This window comes from Schizosaccharomyces japonicus, assembly GCF_000149845.2.
Source record: "Schizosaccharomyces japonicus yFS275 unplaced genomic scaffold supercont5.1, whole genome shotgun sequence".
NCBI lineage: Eukaryota > Fungi > Ascomycota > Schizosaccharomycetes > Schizosaccharomycetales > Schizosaccharomycetaceae > Schizosaccharomyces > Schizosaccharomyces japonicus.
This window is the reverse complement of record NW_011627860.1, coordinates 136,918-158,056: the sequence shown is the minus strand read 5'-3', so window position 1 is coordinate 158,056 and position 21,139 is coordinate 136,918. Positions and strand designations below refer to the sequence as shown.

At 42.9% G+C, this 21,139-nt stretch overlaps 10 protein-coding genes across 10 annotated transcripts; 5 read left to right on the top strand and 5 right to left on the bottom strand.

Moving 5' to 3' along the window:
* The first annotated feature begins 40 nt into the window (after positions 1-40).
* Positions 41-2,317, top strand: SJAG_02172 (DNA polymerase alpha B-subunit). The gene is made up of 4 exons (XM_002173348.2): positions 41-482; positions 534-1,521; positions 1,576-1,884; positions 1,942-2,317. Exons 1-4 carry the CDS (start codon positions 220-222, stop codon positions 2,092-2,094), a joined length of 1,713 nt encoding a protein of 570 aa, XP_002173384.1. The 5' UTR covers positions 41-219; the 3' UTR covers positions 2,095-2,317.
* Positions 2,251-5,478, top strand: SJAG_02171 (GTPase Ria1). Its single transcript, XM_002173347.2, has one exon. It carries the CDS (start codon positions 2,334-2,336, stop codon positions 5,346-5,348), a length of 3,015 nt encoding a protein of 1,004 aa, XP_002173383.1. The 5' UTR covers positions 2,251-2,333; the 3' UTR covers positions 5,349-5,478.
* On the top strand, positions 5,425-6,417 carry SJAG_02170 (Set1C complex subunit Shg1). Its single transcript, XM_002173346.2, has 2 exons — positions 5,425-6,074; positions 6,144-6,417. The coding sequence occupies exons 1-2, from the start codon at positions 5,827-5,829 to the stop codon at positions 6,277-6,279; spliced, it is 384 nt and encodes a 127-aa protein (XP_002173382.1). The 5' UTR covers positions 5,425-5,826; the 3' UTR covers positions 6,280-6,417.
* On the bottom strand, positions 5,587-7,884 carry SJAG_02169 (mitotic spindle checkpoint protein Dma1). The gene has a single exon (XM_002173345.2). The coding sequence runs from the start codon at positions 7,632-7,634 to the stop codon at positions 6,795-6,797; it is 840 nt and encodes a 279-aa protein (XP_002173381.1). The 5' UTR covers positions 7,635-7,884; the 3' UTR covers positions 5,587-6,794.
* Positions 7,885-8,040: 156 nt separating this feature from the next.
* Positions 8,041-10,527, bottom strand: SJAG_02168 (mannosyltransferase). Its single transcript, XM_002173344.2, has one exon. The coding sequence runs from the start codon at positions 9,827-9,829 to the stop codon at positions 8,744-8,746; it is 1,086 nt and encodes a 361-aa protein (XP_002173380.1). The 5' UTR covers positions 9,830-10,527; the 3' UTR covers positions 8,041-8,743.
* A 1,202-nt stretch (positions 10,528-11,729) lies between these two features.
* SJAG_02166 (hypothetical protein) lies at positions 11,730-15,517 on the top strand. Its single transcript, XM_002173343.2, has one exon. It carries the CDS (start codon positions 12,143-12,145, stop codon positions 13,988-13,990), a length of 1,848 nt encoding a protein of 615 aa, XP_002173379.1. The 5' UTR covers positions 11,730-12,142; the 3' UTR covers positions 13,991-15,517.
* On the bottom strand, positions 13,398-15,663 carry SJAG_02165 (histone acetyltransferase Mst2). Its single transcript, XM_002173342.2, has 3 exons — positions 14,972-15,663; positions 14,799-14,888; positions 13,398-14,734 (listed from the first exon to the last, which is right to left on the bottom strand). Exons 1-3 carry the CDS (start codon positions 15,431-15,433, stop codon positions 14,021-14,023), a joined length of 1,266 nt encoding a protein of 421 aa, XP_002173378.1. The 5' UTR covers positions 15,434-15,663; the 3' UTR covers positions 13,398-14,020.
* SJAG_02164 (translation initiation factor eIF3i) lies at positions 15,615-17,088 on the bottom strand. The gene is made up of 3 exons (XM_002173341.2): positions 16,946-17,088; positions 16,784-16,904; positions 15,615-16,574 (listed from the first exon to the last, which is right to left on the bottom strand). Exons 1-3 carry the CDS (start codon positions 17,006-17,008, stop codon positions 15,772-15,774), a joined length of 987 nt encoding a protein of 328 aa, XP_002173377.1. The 5' UTR covers positions 17,009-17,088; the 3' UTR covers positions 15,615-15,771.
* On the top strand, positions 17,040-19,119 carry SJAG_02163 (cis-prenyltransferase). Its single transcript, XM_002173340.2, has 5 exons — positions 17,040-17,602; positions 17,691-17,833; positions 17,885-18,001; positions 18,059-18,275; positions 18,331-19,119. The coding sequence occupies exons 1-5, from the start codon at positions 17,396-17,398 to the stop codon at positions 18,442-18,444; spliced, it is 798 nt and encodes a 265-aa protein (XP_002173376.1). The 5' UTR covers positions 17,040-17,395; the 3' UTR covers positions 18,445-19,119.
* SJAG_02162 (F-box/WD repeat protein Pop2) lies at positions 18,466-20,987 on the bottom strand. The gene has a single exon (XM_002173339.2). The coding sequence runs from the start codon at positions 20,665-20,667 to the stop codon at positions 18,628-18,630; it is 2,040 nt and encodes a 679-aa protein (XP_002173375.1). The 5' UTR covers positions 20,668-20,987; the 3' UTR covers positions 18,466-18,627.
* Positions 20,988-21,139: the final 152 nt, after the last annotated feature.

The window sequence follows — 21,139 nt, the reverse complement described above, 5'->3', positions numbered from 1 at the left end:
AGGAAATTCATTTCCTATTCGTAGTCGTCTTTGCAATACCATCTTTATTGTCTCTTTTGTCTGAAGCCTTCCTCTGTTCATCGCGTACGCGATTAAGTGAAATGTATGTGTGACTGAAATGTAAACACCAAAAAAGAGCACTTTCAATAGAATTGCTCAAAACACAGAAATACTCGCGGTTTTGGGACTGGAAACGTCTCTACTTTCCAAGTCAACAGAATGGAGTTTCCAAATGATCCAGTGCTTTCGGCCGAAAAAGAAGCATTACTTAAAACATGTGCAATTGACGAGCAGGAAATGTTTTTCAAATGGGAGTCATGGTGCATCCAAACTGGACATGACGCAGATGTAAATCTTAAAAGTTTTCAGCAGTTTGCCGAAGCTTTAAAGCGTCAGATGGAACGAAAGGTCAAAGCTGAAATGAAACCAAAGGTTGAGCGTAAAACAGTAAAACACATCGCCAGTATGGATCTTGGGAACATGTATGTTACGAAAGAAATTTAGACTGAGGATACCTTGCTAACACTATGTAGTTTAGGTGTTTCCACGAAACAAAATTCCCTTCAAAATGATCCAAATGCAGTCGGGGATTCCGCATCAAAGCCTGTTGAGCTTTCTAAAGAAAGCGGAAAAGTTCTGGAGATTCTTCATCCCCGACCAAATAATGCAGAAAATTTGAATCGCGCTGAGCATACGACACAAAGCGTCTCAATCGTTCCCGAATTTGAAGCAGCAAAATTTCACTACAGATACATGTACCAAAAACTTCAAGATTCTTCAGAGGTTTTGGATGATCGTATTGACGCTTTCAGTGAGCTCACGTGCCAAGTATTAGGAATCCAAGACGAAGAACTAGCGAACCCTGGAGAACTTACACAGGATACCGTTATCGTGGTTGGAAGAATTGTACTTGATTCTTCTGCCCCTGGTGGTCGTTTAAATGCACAAAGCATACTACTTGAAACGTCCCGACGTTTGGGAGCCGGCTGTCGTGTCCCATTACGACTTGACAACCTCTCCGGGTTCTCTATTTTTCCCGGTAAAGTTGTTGCGTTGAAAGGTTCAAATCCAAGTGGAAAGGTCTTCACAGCTTCTGAATTTGTAAAAATCCCCCCTCTTCCTCTCGCAACGAGTGATGCTCAACCGACATCCGATGACATGGCTGTTGATGCAATGTCTCAGAATACCCGTGTACTACTTGCTTCCGGTCCTTGGTGTGTTCGTGATAATTTTGAGTACACACCTTTACGGGCTTTTGTAGAGCATGTTGTACAAGAGCAGCCCGACGCTGTAATTCTCATGGGACCCTTCATCGATGTACACCATCCGTTCATTGAAATTGGCGTGATCCCTAATGCCAAAGCTGATTCCGTTGAAGGAATCTTTCAGCAATTTGTCACTCCAATCTTGTCTCGAATTACCTGCCCCTGCATTTTAATCCCACATATGAACGAATTGGTCACAGATCATCCAGTATGGCCACAAGATTCCCTTGATCCAAACCTTCTTAAGCTACCCTCCGTACGTATCAACTGTCCTTACATTCTTACCTTTTTTATTTGCTAACTTTGTTAGAACTTCAAGTGCTTCCCTAATCCTAGTGTTTTTTCCATTAATGACACTCGTTTTGGAATTTCAACGAATGATATCCTGTTGCATATGTCTAAAGAAGAGCTTTTCCGCTCGCCAAAACACACCAATCTCTTCACTCGTTTGGCTTCTAATATTATACAACAGCGTCACTTTTATCCACTCTTTCCAGGCGGATCAATGGAGAAGGGTAACTCTTCAAATCTTGATATTTCACACCTCCCCTTGGGTGAATTTATCAATGTGACACCAAAAATACTCATCCTTCCCAGCGAGCTTCATCATTTTGCAAAGGTTCGTCTATAAATTTCATCATCTATACTTGAAGTTAATTACTAACTGCTTCCACAGGATGTTGAGAATGTAGTATCGGTCAATCCTGGAAAAGCAACCAAGGGTGTGTCCTTTGGTTCTTTTGCTAGAATTAATATCGCACCAAAAGAAATATCAACAGATGGTAATACTAATTCCAATCATATTCATGTGGAGATTGTTCGACTGTGAAAAAATAAGCAAGCCCTGCAATTTACGGACTATCTACTACTACGACGCCAAAGAGTTGCTTTTTAATACATTTATTACGATATTTTACCTTTGTTCCTGCTATTTTCTATTATTTGTTCATTAATTGCGTTGACTACTACTACTCAAATGCACCACCAAAAAAATTACAGCCAAGCTAGTTCGGGCAGTCTTAGCGACAGTGCAAGCTTATAGGAAAGCGAACAGCAGCATTTCAGACAATGCCTGTCATTCCCCCAGAAAAACTCGTCTCCTTACAAAAGGATAACGCGAGAGTACGGAATTTTACCCTTCTGGCTCACGTGGACCATGGAAAAACAACACTAGCTGATAGTTTACTTGCATCTAATGGTATCATATCCAACAAACTTGCAGGAACAGTCAGGTTTCTGGACTTCCGTGAAGATGAAATTATTCGTGGTATTACCATGAAATCAAGTGCTGTTTCACTGTACTTCAATGTAATTAGCAAGTCTGCCACCGGAGTTACCGAAAACAACTATTTAATTAATCTAATTGACTCACCCGGTCATGTGGACTTTAGTTCTGAAGTATCTTCAGCATCTCGGCTCTGTGATGGAGCTTTTATTCTAGTTGACGCTGTCGAAGGAGTCTGTAGTCAAACGGTTACTGTTCTTCGTCAGGCTTGGATCGACAAACTCAAAATGGTTTTAGTTATAAACAAGCTCGATCGCTTAATAACTGAGTTAAAGCTTACGACTCTGGAAGCTCATTACCATTTGATGCGTCTTGTCGAGCAAGTGAACGCGGTCATTGGTACCTTCTATACAGGTGAATTAATGAATGTGAAAGATGGAGAAGAAGCCGTCAGCGATGAAGACATTTATTTTGTTCCAGAAAAAGGAAATGTGATTTTTGCTAGTGCTTACGATGGTTGGGCTTTCTATCTTGATCAATTTTCGGAAATGTATGAAACCAAAGTTGGTTTTAAGAGGGGTGCTTTGACAAAATTCCTTTGGGGAGACTATTATTTGGATCCCAAAACAAAGCGCGTACTTACTCACAAGCAACTTCAGGGAAAAAGACTAAAGCCCATGTTTGTCCAGTTTGTGTTGGAAAACATTTGGGCAATTTACGATTGTGCTATTTTAAACCGCAACTTGGAGCGTGTTGAAAAGGTCATCAAATCTTTAGGCGTCAAAGTTCTCCCTAGAGACGTAAAGTCTAAAGACCCTCGTAATCTCCTGCTTTCTATTTTTCAACAATGGTTACCTATTGCGAAGGCCGTTTTGTTGACGGCCATTGCAAAAGTTCCTTCTCCTATCAGATCTCAAAAGGAGCGTGTACCTTCCATTCTCGCGTCTACACCTCATTCTGAGTGCGTAGAGGAGGGTGTTGTTACTGCAATGACTGCATGCTCTAATACGTCTGAAGCGCCAGTTGTTGCTTATATCAGTAAAATGATTGCTGTTTCGAAAAAAGACCTTCCACAGGAACGAGCACCACAATTATCGGCGGAAGAAATGCGAAGAATACCTCGAAAGAATATTAAAAAGGTGGATGAGCTTTCGGATTCCATGACGGTGTTGAAGATTGACGGTGACGCTTCGTCCGCATCTTCTTCTACGGATTTTGTTCAGGATTTGGACACGAATATTGAAACAGAGGAAACACCTAAAAAGGATGAAGACGAAGATGTATTGATTGGATTTGCTCGTATCTTCAGCGGAACTATTAAAGTCGGCCAAAAGTTATATGTGCTGGGTCCCAAATTTGACCCGGCCAATCCTACTGAGCATGTTCAGGAAATAGTCGTTAAAGCACTTTACTTGATGATGGGTCGTGAGTTGGTCGCTTTAAGTGAAGTTCCGGCTGGTAACGTTTTTGCCATTGGTGGACTGGAAAACGCAGTTTTACGTACTGCTACTTTGTGCTCGAGCATTCGGGGTCCTAATCTTGTCGGCGTCACCACAGCTTCTGAACCTATTGTTCGTGTGGCCGTTGAACCTGTGCATCCTGCTGAACTGCCGAAACTTGTTACAGGTCTCGAAATGCTTAATCAGGCTGATCCTTGTGTACAAATTGAAGTTGAACACAATGGTGAACACGTTATTAAGGCAGCCGGTGAGCTTCATTTGGAACGTTGTTTGAAGGATTTACGTGAACGTTTCGCAAAAATTGATATTCAGTCTTCCCGTCCCATTGTTCCATTCCGTGAAACTACAATTGCTGTACCGGATATGAAACCTCTCAAAGATAAAGATATGGCACGTGGTGATGTTAATGTCACCATCATGTCTGGTCTAATTCAGTTACGAATTTCCGTAACGCCTCTTCCTCAAGCGGTCACAAGTTTCCTTGAAAACAACGAGTCCACTATTACGTTGATTTCTCGAATCATAAATCGTAGAACTCACGACAAAGACGAAGAACGTCTAATTTTGGAATTCCGCGAAAAGTTTTTTGATGTTGTTAAGGATATCCCCAAAGAGAAGTTATATTGGGAGAAATATTTTAACAACATACTGTCATTTGGTCCCAAGCGTGTTGGATCAAACATTCTTGTGGACGAGACTCAAATTTTAAAGTTACCAAAGGCTGGAGACAATAATGAGCTACTCGCCCCCATTGATATTGTTGAGTATGTTAATACCGCGTTCCAGTTAACTACTCAACAAGGACCTCTCTGTGCTGAACCGGTGTGTGGGCTTCGCGTTTCTGTGAAGCGCGTTGACATCAACAATGAGGAAATTGCCGCTAAGAGCTTGTCTAGTGTTTCCGGCCAATTACCAGGTCAAGTCATTTCTAATGTGCGTGACGCTATTAAGGAAGGATTTATGGCATGGTCACCTCGTTTGCTGCTTGCCATGTATTCCTGCGATATTCAAGCAACAACGGAGGTGCTCGGCAGAGTTTATGGCGTCGTAGCCAAACGAAGAGGAAAAATTGTTTCAGAAGAAATGAAGGAAGGAACGCCTTTTTTTATTACGACAGCCATTATACCTGTTGTCGAGTCTTTTGGTTTTGCTGATGACATTCTTAAACGAACCTCTGGAGCTGCAAGTCCACAGCTTTTGTTCCATGGATTCGAAATGCTGGACGAGGATCCATTTTGGGTTCCCACCACTGAAGAGGAACTTGAGGATCTTGGTGAGCTTGCGGATAAGGAAAATATTGCTAAAAAGTACATGCTTGATGTTCGACGCCGTAAGGGTTTGCTTGTGGAACAAAAAATTGTCAAATCTGCTGAGAAGCAGCGTACTTTGAAGCATTAAGTACTAAAAAAGTTCACGAAGATACTGATGTGTTCTAGTTACATAATAGGAGTATGTTAGAAGGGAATTGGAGTAGTATATATCATGATATTTAAGAGCCTAATAATCCATAGTTTTAAAACTACCAACAAGTTTGGCGCTAAGCGTTTATGTTTAACATACTTAAAATAAACGGCGCTTCCCTAAGGGAGTAGGCCACACAGCCAACTCCAGTGCCGTAGACGTTTACAACAATCGCTTTTACCAGACATAACTTATTATTATTCACACTAAACACAAATTTGGTGGTGTAACCACACGTTAACGAGCGGCGAATGAAATCTTGTTTTATTATACAATTTCAAATTAAAACCCATCATCAATTCACCCGTTACTATTTGTCTAAGAATACAAGTTTTTTTTATTTCCACATTTAACTGTAGGTCTGCTTCAACGGACGCCACAACGACCTTAACGACTCTTTTTCTGGGTGGTATAAATGTCGTCGGCCGAAAGACAAAATTCAACGGAAGAGGTCGACTATAGAGCTCTTGTTGAAATCTTCAAGAAAAATGGTCACTTTGATTCATTGAGGAAGGACGCTCTTCAACAATTCAAGGAAAAACAATCCGATGACCTTTTGCAGAAGCTTCATGAAGTCACAGAACAAGAGCTGACAAATGATGAAAGCCTGCAACATAAGAATTCATTCAAAGCGGTACCTTTAATCGTTGGTGCGATAGATCGGTAGGTTCGTTTCGCCGCATTATCACTTGCGGCCTGCATCTAAGACCCATACTGACTTGAAATGCATAGTTCACGCTTTTATAGCCAAACCAAGGAGGAAATTAAAAACACCATAATGACAGATGCCCAACTTCGAAGTCGCATAGCAGAGATGCTTGAAGAGATATACAAGGAGTCGCTTCCATCCACAAAAGAAGAGCCTTGAAATTTGAGGAAAGGGGGGCTGATTCACGGAAGGATGACTTGACAACTTCCGAGTGCTTCACGATTTGGCGCTCCCGCTCCCTTATCGCTCTGAAATTAGTTCACAAATGAATAAAGAAAAGTGCTGTTCAACATTCCATCGCAGTCGAAGGCAGAGATCAGCAAATGTGGAAGAATAAGTGATATGGTGAATTGTTCACGAAACATGTGAAAATTAAAACATGAAACATATTAACGTAATGAGACAAAAGAAACACAAGGAGAAGCAAATGCACGGAATAAAGAGAAGGGGAGGAATTTAACAGAGAACCGGATATCTTCGAGCCATTCAGCCGGGATTCATGACAGCGAAAAATACAAACTCTGTAGGATCGAGGAACACAAATGAATGAATGAAATAAAACGACGATTTAAACGTCGTTTCTAAAATTGATTTACCAACCCAAGCACCACGAACTGCTAAAATATGACACGAAATGCATTCGAATGTGCGTGTGAGAAGTGGCGCATAGTTGCTCAAGGCGATTTGTCCACGACTGTTGCATGTTTCATGAGTTCTCGCAGTTCAAGCTCGCCTTCTTCAACAGGTGTGCTCAGGTCGTGATACTTTCGGCAAATGAAACAATTAAAATATGGATGATTCTTCTGTAAAGTGGGATGTATGCACCAGTAATGATAAGTATGTGAGCATGGAGCCACAAACAATGCTTGACATGGCAACACGGGCGTCAGACAGATACAGCATTCGGAAACTGGTGCATCTTCCTTTGAACCCTCAGTAGCTTTTGAAATTAAAGAGCGGACACGATTGTACTCCTCCAGATTAAAACGACTGAGCTTAATTCTCCATGAGTTGTTGAGCTCAATACGAGCACGAACACAGCGGTAGTGCATTTCCTCGCCTCCTCTGTAATCAGCGCCCAATTGAAGTATATCGTTATTCGAGATGTGATATGGCTTGCTAGTTTCACAAGGTGGAGATAAACGAATGTGGTTTAGGAACGTTCCTGAACTGGAACCCAAATCCTGAACATACCATTCGCCGCCTTCGTAGAAAACCTGAGCATGCCGCCTACTCACAACCTTTGATCTGAAGACAACGGCGGAAACGTTTCCTCCATTGTATTTGTCTGTATACCTTCCGATGTGAATAGGCAAGTTTTTGTTTTTCTTACTCCAAGTGCGAACGACTGGCTCAAAGTTGAAAGAATGACCATTCGCACTAACAAAGTTAGTGAAACGGATGGATATCGTCTCTTCCGGAGGATTATCCAAGCAAGAAGCTGCCTTTTCGGAACTGTCGGGAAGGACTGTTTGATCGGCAAGAGCAGTAGCGACCTGTGGCGTTTCCTGCATCTTAAATAGTTGAAAACAATTGTTAAACTCTGTTCAATAAAACTTCGTGGGAGAGTTATGCGCAAGTATGTCAAAGACTAAGCCGATCGGATTTCTTCAAACAAAGACCGACCGATACAAAAGATCAATGTGCTGAAGTTTGAGAGGCAAAAATGCACACAGAACAGTTACGTTAAAGAATTGACTCAAAATCAAAGCCGTTTGCGCACTCTCAAGCAGCAACCGTTGTCTTTGACGATATTGGTAGAGGAGAAGATGCTTAGGAAGCCTCCAAAGGTCAGAAAGTAAACACCTTGTGAACTTTATGCTCACGTGCTCTGACATAATGAAAGCTAAATACGAGTAAACATAACGCTGCTAATAAAAAGCGATACAATACAGACACGACACAGCATATCCACAGAAATTACGAAACACGAAAATGATTAACACCTCTATTGAATAGTATAAGTATAAATAAAATGGGGAGCTCAAGAACCAGGACACTCGTCGTCAAATACCGAAATACAAATCTGTCACAGTGCATTGACGAAACGTGCCGAGCAAAAGTACAAAATACATGCGTATGCGCTCAAATAATGCTCACCGGACTATGATGTAGATACACCTTGTAACAGGGGACAACCAGAGATCATTCTATATAGATAATGAAATGAAAATACTGCAGAAATCAGCGGCAACAGAAGCCAAGAAGACTCACACAGCGAGGACATTCAAGATCGTACATAGGGGTATTTCTACATCAGTAGGCAGTGCAGTGCTCGCCAATCGAAGAAAGATTCAAGCTTGGTCAGAGCAGAGAGAAGGGAGTAAGAAGGTGCATAAACGCTCGCACGAGAAAGGAATGTGGGAACCAAGGGCGAAGCAGAAACGCGACGGAGTGATGTTGAGGGATAGGAAAAGAACGAAAACGATGCAAGTATGTGCTTGTACCATATCGCACAACCACAGCAAATGCGGTTCTGAGAGAAGCGTACACACGTATGATAAAGATTGGCCAAGTGAAATGAAAAAAAGAAATGATAAGCGACTCGTCGCATCTATTGGTACCGGCCAAAACAAAAATTATCCCAACCAAAAGTTGCTCAGAATCCGCTTTGCCTTGTGCCTTATTCGGTGTTCTTCTTCGACGCAGAAAAGATCACTTCCGTGCCACCTCCGACTGATGCTTCCTCATCGTAATCCTTCATGAACGGAACGTTCAGATGCTCTTCCTTGTCATTGACAACATAAGTCGCAGCAGATGATGCAGATGACAGTGATGGGGAATGCACAGCACCACGACCAGCGCGGTTAGAGCGGCGGCAGGAATCTCCAAAAGCGAAATGAATGAGAAGCAAAAAGATTGTGCTACAAATAATTGTAAGGGCAAGCCAGTGTCTCAGTAACCAAAAAACAAGACCAGCATCTTCCTCATGCCAAGAAGAACCTTCAAAAACGTTAAAGAATGACCAGTCCTGGCCAGTGTACATGTCAGGCATCATGATACGAATGCGGTGAAGCGGACTTGCAATGGGGAAGTCTCGGTACAGCCGCCAAATGGCAGACAGGAACAGGGGACCGGTAGAGTACATGACAGTCAAGTAGGGGAAGTGGTAGTTGAAGGCATATTTCTTCAAGTAACGAATGGTCATCAAGAAGAACGGATGACCCTTTACGGAGGTCATGACGTTGTTGCTAATACCAACTGGAGTCGTTGTGCGCAAGAACGAAGGATATTTGAGCAGAGGATCCAACGAACGCTTGCAACCGACATCGAAATCCAGGTAAATGCCACCATAATGGTAAAGAATAAAATAACGGACAACATCAGCACGCATGATACCGAAGGGATAGGAGTCGAACTGCTCCAAAAACCAAGGGTACTCCTTGGCAATGAAGGCGCGAATATCCTCATCCGTCCACAGTTTGTATTCATAGTCGGGATGCAAATCTTGGCAACTTCGTTGCGCATCCTTCCACTTCTCAGGAACATCGCTGTTCTTCCACGTTTGGTGGATGATCTTGGGGACAATTTGCGTCTCGTTGCTCCACAGAGAAGTCTCGTTTGCCGCATAGTCAACATCCCCTCGAAGAATAATATCGTCCTTGAAATTATCGAACAGCATCAACCGGATGGGCACGAAGAATAGTCGAACACCCACCACGGCTGAAATGATGAAGGCAGCAATGCCCATATACAGCAGCCGTTTCATTTTGTAAGCACGGACAGCAACCCGGCGGTAAAAAAACGACGACGATCGGTAGTGGCTCAGGTTGGATAAATGAAGAGGAGTGCCCGTTCGAAAGTCTCGAGCAAATTCTGAAAAATGCGGAAACAGAGGAACGGAGGGAGGAAACACTACAACACTACTGGCGATAACAACTACAGACAGTAGCAGTCATAGACAGGTGGAGCTAGCAGAAATGAAGCGACCTATTGGTGGGTAGATAACACCAACACAAATAAAGTCACGGAAACCCAAGGTCCTGGATGGTACACGGAAACGGAAGCACCAGGAATAACCTTGAAACTCGTAATCGTAACAGACTCACGGATCCGTCAATTTTCTCACCCAGAGAAGAGGGGTCAGAGGAGCAGACGAACAGTAGTAAGCTTGTAGCACGTTTAGCAGGTTCAGCAAGTCCTAAAGATCAGCAACTCCTACGGAGGTTAAGTTCATCAACAAACCAAGTGAAGAACAACCAGTAAACAGTAAAACAGACGAGGACGAGCCAGTCTAGACCAACAATCTTCTGATATTTTGCACTAGTCGGCAAAAATACGCGACAGTTAACACACAATGGTTCGGTATACCTCTAATTTAGTACCGCTAAAGCGCGGACAACGATGGATCGCTGTAAGAACGGGATGTTAACAGGTGTTTGGTAAAATTGAAGTTGTGAATGGTGGGGAAGCTTATTCATATGCCTGATCACGGGATTCAAGACATCTAACGTTGTGATGTGTCATGTTCGCGTAGTCCCACAAAATGCGCCACTTATTCTCTCACGTTGAGAAGTTGGAGTGCTGATTGGCTGGAGAGTTTATCCATCTGCCGACCACATGTGGGGTTGCCGAATAGATGGGACGATGCGACACATTGTGGGGAAACCGACGGTCGGCAATTGAAGAGGCAACGAATAAGCGTTGGCGTGCCTAAAAGCGAGACAAAGAACAAAAAAAAAACAAAAAACGAAAAACAAAAAAGTTACGAGTTTTACGGAACAATAAGACATAAAGAATGCTTTTCCTGTCAAGAGAAGTATTGTAGCGAGATTTGAACGAGCATGTATATTAGGCATTTTTAGAGCAAAGAGCTAGTTGTGGGGAAATTTCGCAAACGAATCGGCTTTCGGCAAGTTTTCGCCTTTTTCGGCTGATAAATCGCGTCTCTGTGAGGTCAGTCGGCTTCTGGTGGGGAGTTTTCGGAAAGTTTAATCCGTCTGAGCCATGCTTCCGCGGGGAAAAATGAGAACGGAGATGGGAGAACAACTGAAGACAATTGCCGATCGGACAAAAGGGGTTGACGAAGTTTATACAGTCGGGAGAGACCCGCGGACAGAGGGGATAAGAGGGTTGATAGAGGTGAGGAAGGGAGAGCGTGTACGGGGCATTAGAGGTGGTACTAGTAGGAGTACCAATTACGGTAGTAGCCGTAGCGACAAGTTTAGTGCTAGTAATAGCTTAGTCTTAGGGACCACGTCGATGGGGAACCCGCGATAGCTTTGTTCTGCGTTACAGATGCCAGCTTTACGATGCTTATAGGCGAAATTGATTCTGTTCGTTTAAGTAGCTGCGAAATTTTTGCTACGTTTTCGGTAAACCTTCATGTACGAAGACTAAAAATTGATTAAAGCACTGACTAAGAGAGAGTCGGGTTTTCTGTCGTTGACCGCTGCACACACTCACCATCCCTGCATCCCATTCCTCATGCTCCCTCTATTCACAGTCACTTGCTGTCACTTACTGTCACTTGCTTATAAGCCTCTCGGTTCTGTACTGTGTGGATTGCTCATTCTCGCTCCCACTCTTACACTTCACTACTAGTTTATAGATCTAACAAAAATGTAACTTCTGCGCACTATTGGTGTTGTAAGTAACCCACTTTCTTTCGTAAAAACGATTTGCCTTTCATAGCAATCTCCCATTAGAGTGGGTCTAACTCACTCACTCACAAAACCGTTTCTTCATAGTCCTATACACTTCTACTTTCACCCATTCATTCATACATCTAATTCATTACGTTTTCCTCATTCTCTGCTCCCTCCCCCTACATCGTCTACGTCGTCTTTCCTTCATAGCGAGGTTTTGCTGTTCCACTCTTGACCCTCCGACTTGCAGCTTTTGCCATTGCTCAAGCTTCACCACCTTGTTTCATCTGTAGACCGATTCTTCACACTCAATTCACGCCTCATAACGAATACTGACTTAATCTCACTTCTTACTTCACATTTTTTGACGGTTTCAGTCGATTTCATATTTATTGTCACTTGAAGCTGCTTCTACACCGTCTCTGCAACGTACAATGCAGGAATTAAATGCTGCTGCTGATGGCAGTGTAAAAGACGATATTGAACGTGCTATCCGAACTCCTGCAGCCAATAAAACCGATAAAAAACTTGGAAGCGAAAAGGTCTTGGCTTACCTTGCTGTAGAAGAGGAACGATCTGCTTCTGTTGTTGGTAGCTCAACTAAGAAAAAGCCTAGATACATTGTATTCACGACCGATGAGGACACCCATGTTCTGTACCTGCATCGGTTCAAATATGACAAGACAGGAATGATAATCGTCAAGAGCTGGCCCTTGTTCGAGTTACAGTCCGTCACTGTAGACGGAGAGCTGGATCTCTCTTTCACAATTAATAAGTCTCATCTTTTCCACTGCCGCAATGCTCGTGAGCGCAATATATTCGTGTATACGATTGCCCGAAATTACATGTTTTATATGAGCAAGCCTCTAAAGGTTATAACACCTTCAGGTAAAAAGGTGGAATGGGCTTACCGAAACGTGTTTAATTTAGAAGCTACTCTGTCAGCTAATGCAGCTGCTTCTGCTTCTTCAGCAGCAGCCGCTCCTTCTTCCAAGGCGGAGCAAAGTGCTACTGAGGAAGGTAGTTCAAAGGTCCAAGTTTCTTCTATCGAGGAGCCGGCTTATGTTCCCACTCCAAAGAAACCGTCCATGGAGTATGCTGCAGTAACCAACTTGGAGGATGAGGCTCCTCTTCCCATTGCTCCTTCACCTTCTGTAAAGTCTTCGACTGGGCAGGAGCCTTTTGAGTCTGCAGCTGATGCAGCTCATGATACCACAATACCCACTTCTGATCGTACGGAAGACCTTGTTCGGCTATCGTCTCCAATTGAAGAAACCCTGCCGCCAGTACGAGTGCCCGTACCACCGCCCGTCAGAAGGTCTTTTGACACGGGAGCATCTTCTGGTGAGTCAACCCCCAAACTGAATTCGGAAAAGTTCAAACTCGAAAAAACGAGTTTATTCCCGGCCTCCCTTCCTAAAAGTGCGAAACGTTTTGAAACACCTAAGACACCCAACCAGCGCACTGCAGCATGGCACAAATCACGGCCTAATGCACCAGATGCGCTTACCACGCCAAACAGTACAAGCATTGAAAGTCCACACTATGACACACCTGCACAGCGGCTCCCAAGTTCTCGCTCCTCCGCTGAACTCCCGTCGCCCCATCGTCCGCACTTGACATTTGCTTCTAGTGCCCAGTCTTCCCCCCTTAGTGCAAAACAAGCAGATCGAGACTCTGTAAAACATGATAGCAGACCTTCGAGCGTCGGCATAGGTTCTGCTCCGTTAATACTGCCCAAAAACCCTACTCGAAAACTATCTGTCCGAAGACCGCCTTCGCTCTCTGCACACACACAACAAGAAGCAACCAGTCAGGCTGGACCAGCAGGTCCTGATTCCTCAAGCTCTTTTTACACTCCTGTTGAAACTTCCGATAAACCTTCTTCTCTAAATTATTCTGCACAAAATAAACAAGGCATCGAACCCCATTTTCAATCAACCCAAACTCTGGAGCATTTGTACAATGCAAAATCAAGAATTACTCTGGACACACTGCCTGTAAATGCTGGTAAACATTTGTTTGAATTGGACTGGTCAGGGGAAGACGCATTTGAGAAAAATCAGCAAGAATTACTTAATTCACTGAACGAAAGCATGAGAGAGAATGTTGAAGAACTTTTTCGCCAGAAAATGCAAGCGAAAGAAGTTCAGGATATTTTGAACGATAGTATTGCTGGATGTGACACACTGTTTTCAACTCTTAACCTCTACTCCATGAGTCTGTCTGGAGTTCTGGGAGATGTTATTAACATGGAGCAACAGCAGGCAAAGCAATCATAAGAAGATGATGAACCCTTAATTGAATTAAAGTCATGATGAATACGTATTAGAATTAAGTTTTTCTCGAGATTCTTCTTCTGTTGAAGCTTCGTTTAGGTTGCAGTTTTTCACTGCTGGAACGAGAGTACTTTCGTGCTGCAGCAGATCATTAATTTTCGCTTCGCCAATGTATGGTGTCCACCGTAGTAAATTTGGATGCACTCGTTGCTGATGTTTACGATCCCATTTATTACAGACGGCTTGCAGCTCGTCTTGGCGGATATGTAGCTCGTACTCATTCGTCCGTGGGTTTCGTTGTAATATTGAGAGCGCTTCTAATGCTGAAATAATGTCATTGGGATCCATAGACGTCCGCTTGGATATTTCTTCAATGCTCAATGGACCGTTTGCTTGAAGGAGACATCGAGCGACTCTCATTTTCCAGTAGCTTCTATATGAAACAAGTCCTAAATCAGACAATGGTTTTTCTGGCGAACCGGTTTTTTGTTCAACTTGTGTTAGCAAGTAGCTAAACTCGATTAAAAACGCGCCATAACCTTTTCGTTGGTATGTTGGGAGAGTCAATATACATGACACATTGTAGTTGGATGCGGATCGCTTTTCTTTACTAAAGTATCCCACAAAATGGTACTTGCAGTCTTCGTAAGTTGTCATTACATAAAATAGAAACGGCTCAACATCATAGTAAAGCATTTTGGAATGGAGAAACATTTTAGCCAAGAGACAGAGGTTTTGGCAGTATACCTTGGAGAATATGGTTAGCACATAACAGCCAAAAAAAAAGACATCCTTCAAATAATTATCTTACCGACTGTTGTTGGCCGTCCACTTCGAACAAGGAAATCTTGCCATCACGATAAATCTCATTTCCGGGAGGATGCCGCCAAGAGCACTTCATCTGTACAATTGTTGTTAGAACCCGTAACGTAAGCATGCAACACACACTCTCACACACACACACACACACACAAATTCACATACCATATGTCGACAAAGTGTGTATTCACTTTTCATATACTTGAGACAAAACTCGCAGATGTATAGGATGCGCGAGCAACTGTACTCTTCCGGATATGGAGCTGAATACCATGGTTTTGTTTTTTTGTTACCAAACTGTACGAACCGAATAGTCGTAGGAGCTGGAGCTGAAGGAGCATGCCCAGCGGTAGCCAAAAATGGTTGCGAATAAAGATAGCTCTCTTCTTGAGTTTTTTTTACAGCATTTTGAGCACGAAGGAACAAGTTGCTTTCATCTGCGGAGGGATCCGGTAGAAATTCTCGTTCCTCGGAATTGGGAATGACAGTCGAGTACCGACGCGTCTCATCGAGTACAATAATGCGATAGGCAAACGATTGGTAGTCAGGCGAACTTGTATCTAGAGATACTTTTAAAAGAAACCTACCATGCTCTTCTCCGACGTTTAAAGCCACGACGCGAGGCATCACAGTGGCATACAAAAGGACTTTGACATTCTGCACATCCGAATCGTCAGTAATCTCAAATTTTTGGTGGTGAGTTTTTGAGGGGAGAAAAGTGGACAGCCAACACCTGGAAGGTTAAGGTAAGAAAGAAGTAGAAAATGTGTCGCTTGTATAGTTGTAGACACTTTGATTTCTTGCATAGTAACTCAGGTTCCCTCAAGTTTACACCGTATGTAGATGGTGCGCACTTGTAATGTCTGCTTACGAAATAAAAGTGAAGCAAGTAGCGAGCATATACTACACAACCCACTCTCTTTGCTTAACCGCATATTGCACAGCTCACAAACATATCAATTGATCTACAAAGAGTACTTGAAGTCGAAATAGTTTTTGTCAAATGCATGCAGACGGACGTAACCATCCTCTCCGCCACTTGCATATCCCGTGCCCTTAGGATGAACGGCAATAGTGTTGATGGGACCGAAATGACCCTTCACACGACCAAGTTCCTCCTCAAAAATCGTGTGGTAGAAACGTGCCTCGAATTTACCTTGGCGAGCAGCAGTTGTAGTAACATCACGAGCTTCCTGACCACCACCGAGCACGACAAAGTCTTGGACGGGCGTGAAACTAGCGGTGTTAAGAGGAGCATCGGCAGTGAAGCATTTAATGATTTCCAGGGTATTGACATCCAAAGCCTTTGCGGTGCTATCCTTGCAAGAGGTAACAAAGTATGTGCGATCTCTGGAAAATTGAAGATCGGTGATGAGGGAACCGGCTGTGTGGACTTGAACAGTTTTAATGTACTCACCAGTAGCACCGTCATACTGAGAAACAGAGCCATTTTCATGACCAGCGATTATGAATTTGTTGAGGTAAGACCAGCCAGCAACAGTGGCCTTGGACTCACGCGTTTTAATAACATAGATGGGGTTCTTAAACTTCTCATCACTGTAATCCGTAGGAACATGGAAGACAGAAATGGTACCAGTGAAACCCATACGCTCCTCAGTAACGGCAAGAAGCTTATTTCCCTCCTCGTTGAACTCTACACGCTTGACAGCGGTAGGAAACTCCCACACATACAAGCACTTGCCGGTTTTAACGTCCCAAAGACGCATAGTGTTGTCGGCAGCACCACTGGCCATTAGAGTGGTGGATTCTGTAATACATGGTTAGTCAGAAAATAGAGGATTGAGCGAGCACAGCATAAGGGAAAGAGAGTTTAGAGCACAGTCGTATTTTCACAAAGTGGTTTCGCAAATTTTATACGAAAACCTTTTCACGAAGTATCCATCCGAGAGAATCCACGACGCGTTCAAAACTTCAGACCCGCTCACAAGCTCGTTTCTCACGTCGTTTTTCACTTACTGTTAATATCACACGTCCAAATGGCACCAGTGTGACCCCCGTATGTACCAAGACGCTCTCCGTTGTGAGAGAACCAAACGTTGATGATTAAATCCTTAGCACACGAGAACAACAAGTCTCCCTGCCAAAGTTAGTAACGAAATCGCAAAACAAAGCTCATACATCGTGGTTGTACTTAATCTGCGTCAAAGGACGGGTGTGTCCCTGCAAAATGAAGGGTCTCATAGCGCTGTTGGCAGGTAGGAGTTTGTGAAGAGTTTGTCTTCACCTCCAATTTTTGTGGGTGGACTAGGATTTGTGGTGGTCACAGCGGACGAGTTACGGCCACCCAAAAATTTTATTAAAAGCATTACAAGAATCCCAGGAAATTTTTGATATAGATCATATACAATTATCAAAAGAAATCGGTCTAATTGAAAGCGTTTTTTTCATTCACACCTTGCGCATCTTGAAGCGCCGTTTGTACTCACGGTCTTCAGAGGAAACTCACCACCAAAAAGTCATTTTCAGGCAAGTTCGTACTTGCTCAGCTCTTGTAGCCGATTTGGTAAAAGAGAGGTCTCCTGAGTTCACGTCTTGTCCATCGTCCTTTGAGTGTACTTCGTTTTCGATATGGGAAATCTTATGGAATGGTTGAAGAACTGTCCCCCTTTGCAATGGGCCGAAGATAAATTCGAAGACCTAATGGTCAATATCATTCGCTGTAGCAGTGTACCCCAACACATTGGGTTCGTTATGGATGGAAACCGTCGGTGGGCTAGGCAACATCGAATGGAAACTGCAGAGGGTCACAGCTTGGGTTTTGAAACGCTAAAAGATGTATGTTTCGTCGTATACTCTGGTCTTCGCCGCAGAAGATTACCGTGTTTATTTACAGCATTCACATGTTCACTTCTAACAACACTAGCTTTTACGCGTCTGTTTGAGGCTTGGAGTAAAAGAGGTATCTGCATTCGGCTTTTCTTTGGAAAACTTTAAGCGTTCTAAATATGAGGTCGACATGATTATGGAAATTGCCAAGTCTAGTTTGGCACAGATCTGCTCACATGGGTACGAGGCAATGTTTTTTGTGTTTGAAACCGCACTTCTAACAAATGAAAGGGATCTTGTTGATCAGTACAACATTCGCATTCGAGTTGTCGGTGATCTTGATCGCCTCCCTGACGACTTGCACGAGCAATTTGTGAAAATTATGAAGCGAACAGAGAAAAATACAGGGTATGAAATTGCTGGTAGTTTGTGTTTTCCTGTCTTTCGTTCTAACTGTACGTCCAGTGCTACCTTAAACCTTTGCTTCCCCTATACTTCTCGCTATGAGATTACTCAGTCCTTGCAACGACTTGTTAAAAAAGCTGAAGACGGTCGACTAACCCCGGATGAGATTGACGAAAAAGTTTTTGAAAAATGTCTTTTAATTACCGATAGCCATCCTCTCGACATTTTGGTTCGAACTAGTGGCGTAAAACGTCTGTCTGATTTTATGCTTTGGCAGGTATGTTAATAGACTTGACGTTTCAAGCTTCTGTTATTTTATTAACGACTGAAAGTGTCACGAAAACACAGATATCCAATTTGTGCGTAATTATTGGCCAGATTTTAAGGTCTGGAGATTCCTTCCCATGATTTTACGTTATCAAATAGACCAAAAAGCCAAATCATGAAGCACAACAACATTCGTTTAGCCTCTGCTCTCGCCGTCCTCTTCAACTCTGCTTCAAGAATTGTAAATGGATACGTTCCGCTCTATATTATACATAAATTACATACTATACTCATTGACTTTTACAAACTAATAGCTTTCCAGTTTCATGTTCGTCGTAGGTTTGGGAAACAAAACGCGATGATTAATTGTCTCGATATACTAGAACTTCAATAAATGACTGGTTGTCTCTTTGTACAGCGGCCACGCAGCGCGTTTCATCGTAACAAACCTGAGAAATAATTGTCATATCTGAAAGCAGTGTCCGAACCAACTTTCCCGTTCGCAGATCCCAAAGTTTTAGAGAACCGTTGTTTCCGCTAACAACCTTACATTCGTCATTTTGCATGCAACTGATGGGACCGGAATTGGCTGAAAGCACTTTTTCACACTTGGCGGAATTGATATCCCATTCACGAATTGTTGAATCTAAAGCACCGCTAATAAGCTTATCGGCTTGTAGATTTAAGAAGACGACAAGATCTGTATGGCCTTCCAGGGTGTGTAGACAAACATTATTTTTAATATCCCATATTCGAATCGTTTTATCCAGACTTCCACTGAAGCAAAGATTTCGTGTAGGATCGTATAATACGCTATAAATATATGCTTTATGACCACGAAAGTGATTAAGACATTCCCCAGTAGACGCTCGCCAAACACGAACAGTAAAATCGTAACTTCCACTAACTAGAATATCACCATAGCCCGCTATAGAATGAACAGATCCGGTATGTCCCGAAAGTGTGCGTATGTGGTATGGGTTGGATTGTTCAGCAACGGAAGGATTGACATCTTCAGGCGCGATGTAAGGTGGGTCATTAGGCTGAGGAAGTTTCCAAATTCTTACTGTAGAGTCCCGAGAACCAGAGACAATGCAGGGGAATTCTGGTTCATAAGTCACTCTTCCTTTTTTTATGGTTTTGACCGGTAACAAAATTTGCAAACACCGAACGGTAGACGTGTGACCACGAAATAAGTGAGTGCACTTTCCAGTACGCATATCCCACACACGAATAGTTTTATCGACTGAGCCAGAAATGAGCGTATCCCCAAAAACTTGAACAGCCCAGACGCCTCCTCTATGACCGAGTAATTGAACTACTAAATTTCCTGTGTTTACATCGTAAATGTTCATACTTGCGTCGTCTGAACTCGTAATTACACGATCTCCTTGCAATTGAAGAAAAGTAACAAAATGACCGGCGTGAACATGACGGGGAAAGGAAAGTCGAAGGGGCTTTTGCTTTGGGCGCAACCAACGCTGACGATGTAGATAATGCCGTTTAAAAATACACGGATACATGTCCATAGGAATATCTTCATTTCGAAGAAAAGGCGGTGGTTGTTTGTTAGGAAATACTAATTGCCAGTCTTTCTTATCAACAAGGAAGTGATTTTTGACAAACTGATAATACCAAAAAGAAACGTGCGAACGAAAAATACTCTCCCAGTTTTTGCAAACTAGAAGCGCATTCAAAAATGATCTAATGTCCAGGCACTGTAGGACCTTGTCCACCAAAGTATCTGGCAAAGATGCAATAAGATCCCTTTTCAGAGAAAGATTGCATTGCTCATTCAATAGTCTCAACGTCTGTCGGTCACAATTTTTCATAAATTTTAAGAACATAAACGCTTGTAGGCTAGAAGGCAACCGAGAGTAGCAGGACATCATGTCTACTAGTTCCATGGGTGCTATTGGTGAAGGAACCGAGACATCCAAGCGCCCTTCCTCGCTGGAGACGAATTCTTCCTGCTCGGGGGATGGCGGCGCCTGAATTTGTTTCGTAGGAAATAACTGGCAATTTCCAACGATACGAAGGGCTTGTGAGGGATGGTGGCTACCAGACTCCTTGACATTGCTCACGGGTTTTAGTGTTATAGCAAGGTCATCCTCAATTTCTGAGACAGAGGAATCAGTACAGAATTTGTACGGAATGGAGTCCAGTTGAACTTGAAAATTACGTAAATGTTCTGGAGTTTGCATGCATGAGAGAGGATAATTTTTGTTGTAAACGTCTATTGGGCATGTAGGATAAGAAGACGACGTGGAACGGTCCTTGGCCAGAAACTCGGCTGGATGTGATGTATCGATTGTCGGTACACACGGCCGTTTCGTTGGTGTAGATGGAGACTGCATGTCAGAAAGACTTCGCTTGTAAACTTCAGATTCGTAAGAGGGCATCGTATAGACAACAAAAAGGGAAGGAACAGATCAAAGAACGGGGAGGTGTAAGAACAAGAAGGCGATAATGCAGAGATAAAAATACTAGAAGAAATGAAACAAACGATATTATACAATGAGAAGATGAGGAGCAGTACTTCCGAGTTGGTAGCCGAATAAGCAAAGTAGCATATAATACGGTATATGTAACACAAAACCAATTGAAGTGCAGCCAGAATACCACGAGAGAAAGCCGTAATTAGTGTTAAATAATTAAAGATGAACGCCTGTTTAACAACTCGATGGAGGAATGCCTATAAACGAAATAATCGTTCGTAAAGGACAGCTGTTGGTGTGGTCATGAATATTAACTACCAAGTGTAGCATTTAGTGGATTTGTGGGGAACAATTTAGATTATTTAGGTAAAATAAGCGAGCACGTTTAATAAATGCCGACAACTTTATTTTATCTCAAAAGTTTCAAACAATGAAA

Excerpts from the sequence above, each read along its gene's own strand:
- SJAG_02172 (XM_002173348.2), top strand. The coding sequence starts at position 220 with ATGGAGTTTCCAAATGATCCAGTGCTTTCGGCCGAAAAAGAAGCATTA. Across the intron at positions 483-533 it reads AGTATGGATCTTGGGAACAT|TTTAGGTGTTTCCACGAAAC; the intron begins GTATGTTACGAA and ends AACACTATGTAG. Across the intron at positions 1,522-1,575 it reads ACCTTCTTAAGCTACCCTCC|AACTTCAAGTGCTTCCCTAA; the intron begins GTACGTATCAAC and ends TAACTTTGTTAG.
- SJAG_02171 (XM_002173347.2), top strand. The coding sequence starts at position 2,334 with ATGCCTGTCATTCCCCCAGAAAAACTCGTCTCCTTACAAAAGGATAAC.
- SJAG_02170 (XM_002173346.2), top strand. The coding sequence starts at position 5,827 with ATGTCGTCGGCCGAAAGACAAAATTCAACGGAAGAGGTCGACTATAGA. Across the intron at positions 6,075-6,143 it reads ATCGTTGGTGCGATAGATCG|TTCACGCTTTTATAGCCAAA; the intron begins GTAGGTTCGTTT and ends TGAAATGCATAG.
- SJAG_02169 (XM_002173345.2), bottom strand. The coding sequence starts at position 7,634 with ATGCAGGAAACGCCACAGGTCGCTACTGCTCTTGCCGATCAAACAGTC.
- SJAG_02168 (XM_002173344.2), bottom strand. The coding sequence starts at position 9,829 with ATGAAACGGCTGCTGTATATGGGCATTGCTGCCTTCATCATTTCAGCC.
- SJAG_02166 (XM_002173343.2), top strand. The coding sequence starts at position 12,143 with ATGCAGGAATTAAATGCTGCTGCTGATGGCAGTGTAAAAGACGATATT.
- SJAG_02165 (XM_002173342.2), bottom strand. The coding sequence starts at position 15,433 with ATGCCTCGCGTCGTGGCTTTAAACGTCGGAGAAGAGCATGGTAGGTTT. Across the intron at positions 14,889-14,971 it reads ACACACTTTGTCGACATATG|ATGAAGTGCTCTTGGCGGCA; the intron begins GTATGTGAATTT and ends ACAATTGTACAG. Across the intron at positions 14,735-14,798 it reads TGGACGGCCAACAACAGTCG|GTATACTGCCAAAACCTCTG; the intron begins GTAAGATAATTA and ends ATATTCTCCAAG.
- SJAG_02164 (XM_002173341.2), bottom strand. The coding sequence starts at position 17,008 with ATGAGACCCTTCATTTTGCAGGGACACACCCGTCCTTTGACGCAGATT. Across the intron at positions 16,905-16,945 it reads AGATTAAGTACAACCACGAT|GGAGACTTGTTGTTCTCGTG; the intron begins GTATGAGCTTTG and ends TAACTTTGGCAG. Across the intron at positions 16,575-16,783 it reads TTGGACGTGTGATATTAACA|AATCCACCACTCTAATGGCC; the intron begins GTAAGTGAAAAA and ends CATGTATTACAG.
- SJAG_02163 (XM_002173340.2), top strand. The coding sequence starts at position 17,396 with ATGGGAAATCTTATGGAATGGTTGAAGAACTGTCCCCCTTTGCAATGG. Across the intron at positions 17,834-17,884 it reads GCACAGATCTGCTCACATGG|GGATCTTGTTGATCAGTACA; the intron begins GTACGAGGCAAT and ends AACAAATGAAAG. Across the intron at positions 18,276-18,330 it reads CTGATTTTATGCTTTGGCAG|TGTCACGAAAACACAGATAT; the intron begins GTATGTTAATAG and ends AACGACTGAAAG.
- SJAG_02162 (XM_002173339.2), bottom strand. The coding sequence starts at position 20,667 with ATGCCCTCTTACGAATCTGAAGTTTACAAGCGAAGTCTTTCTGACATG.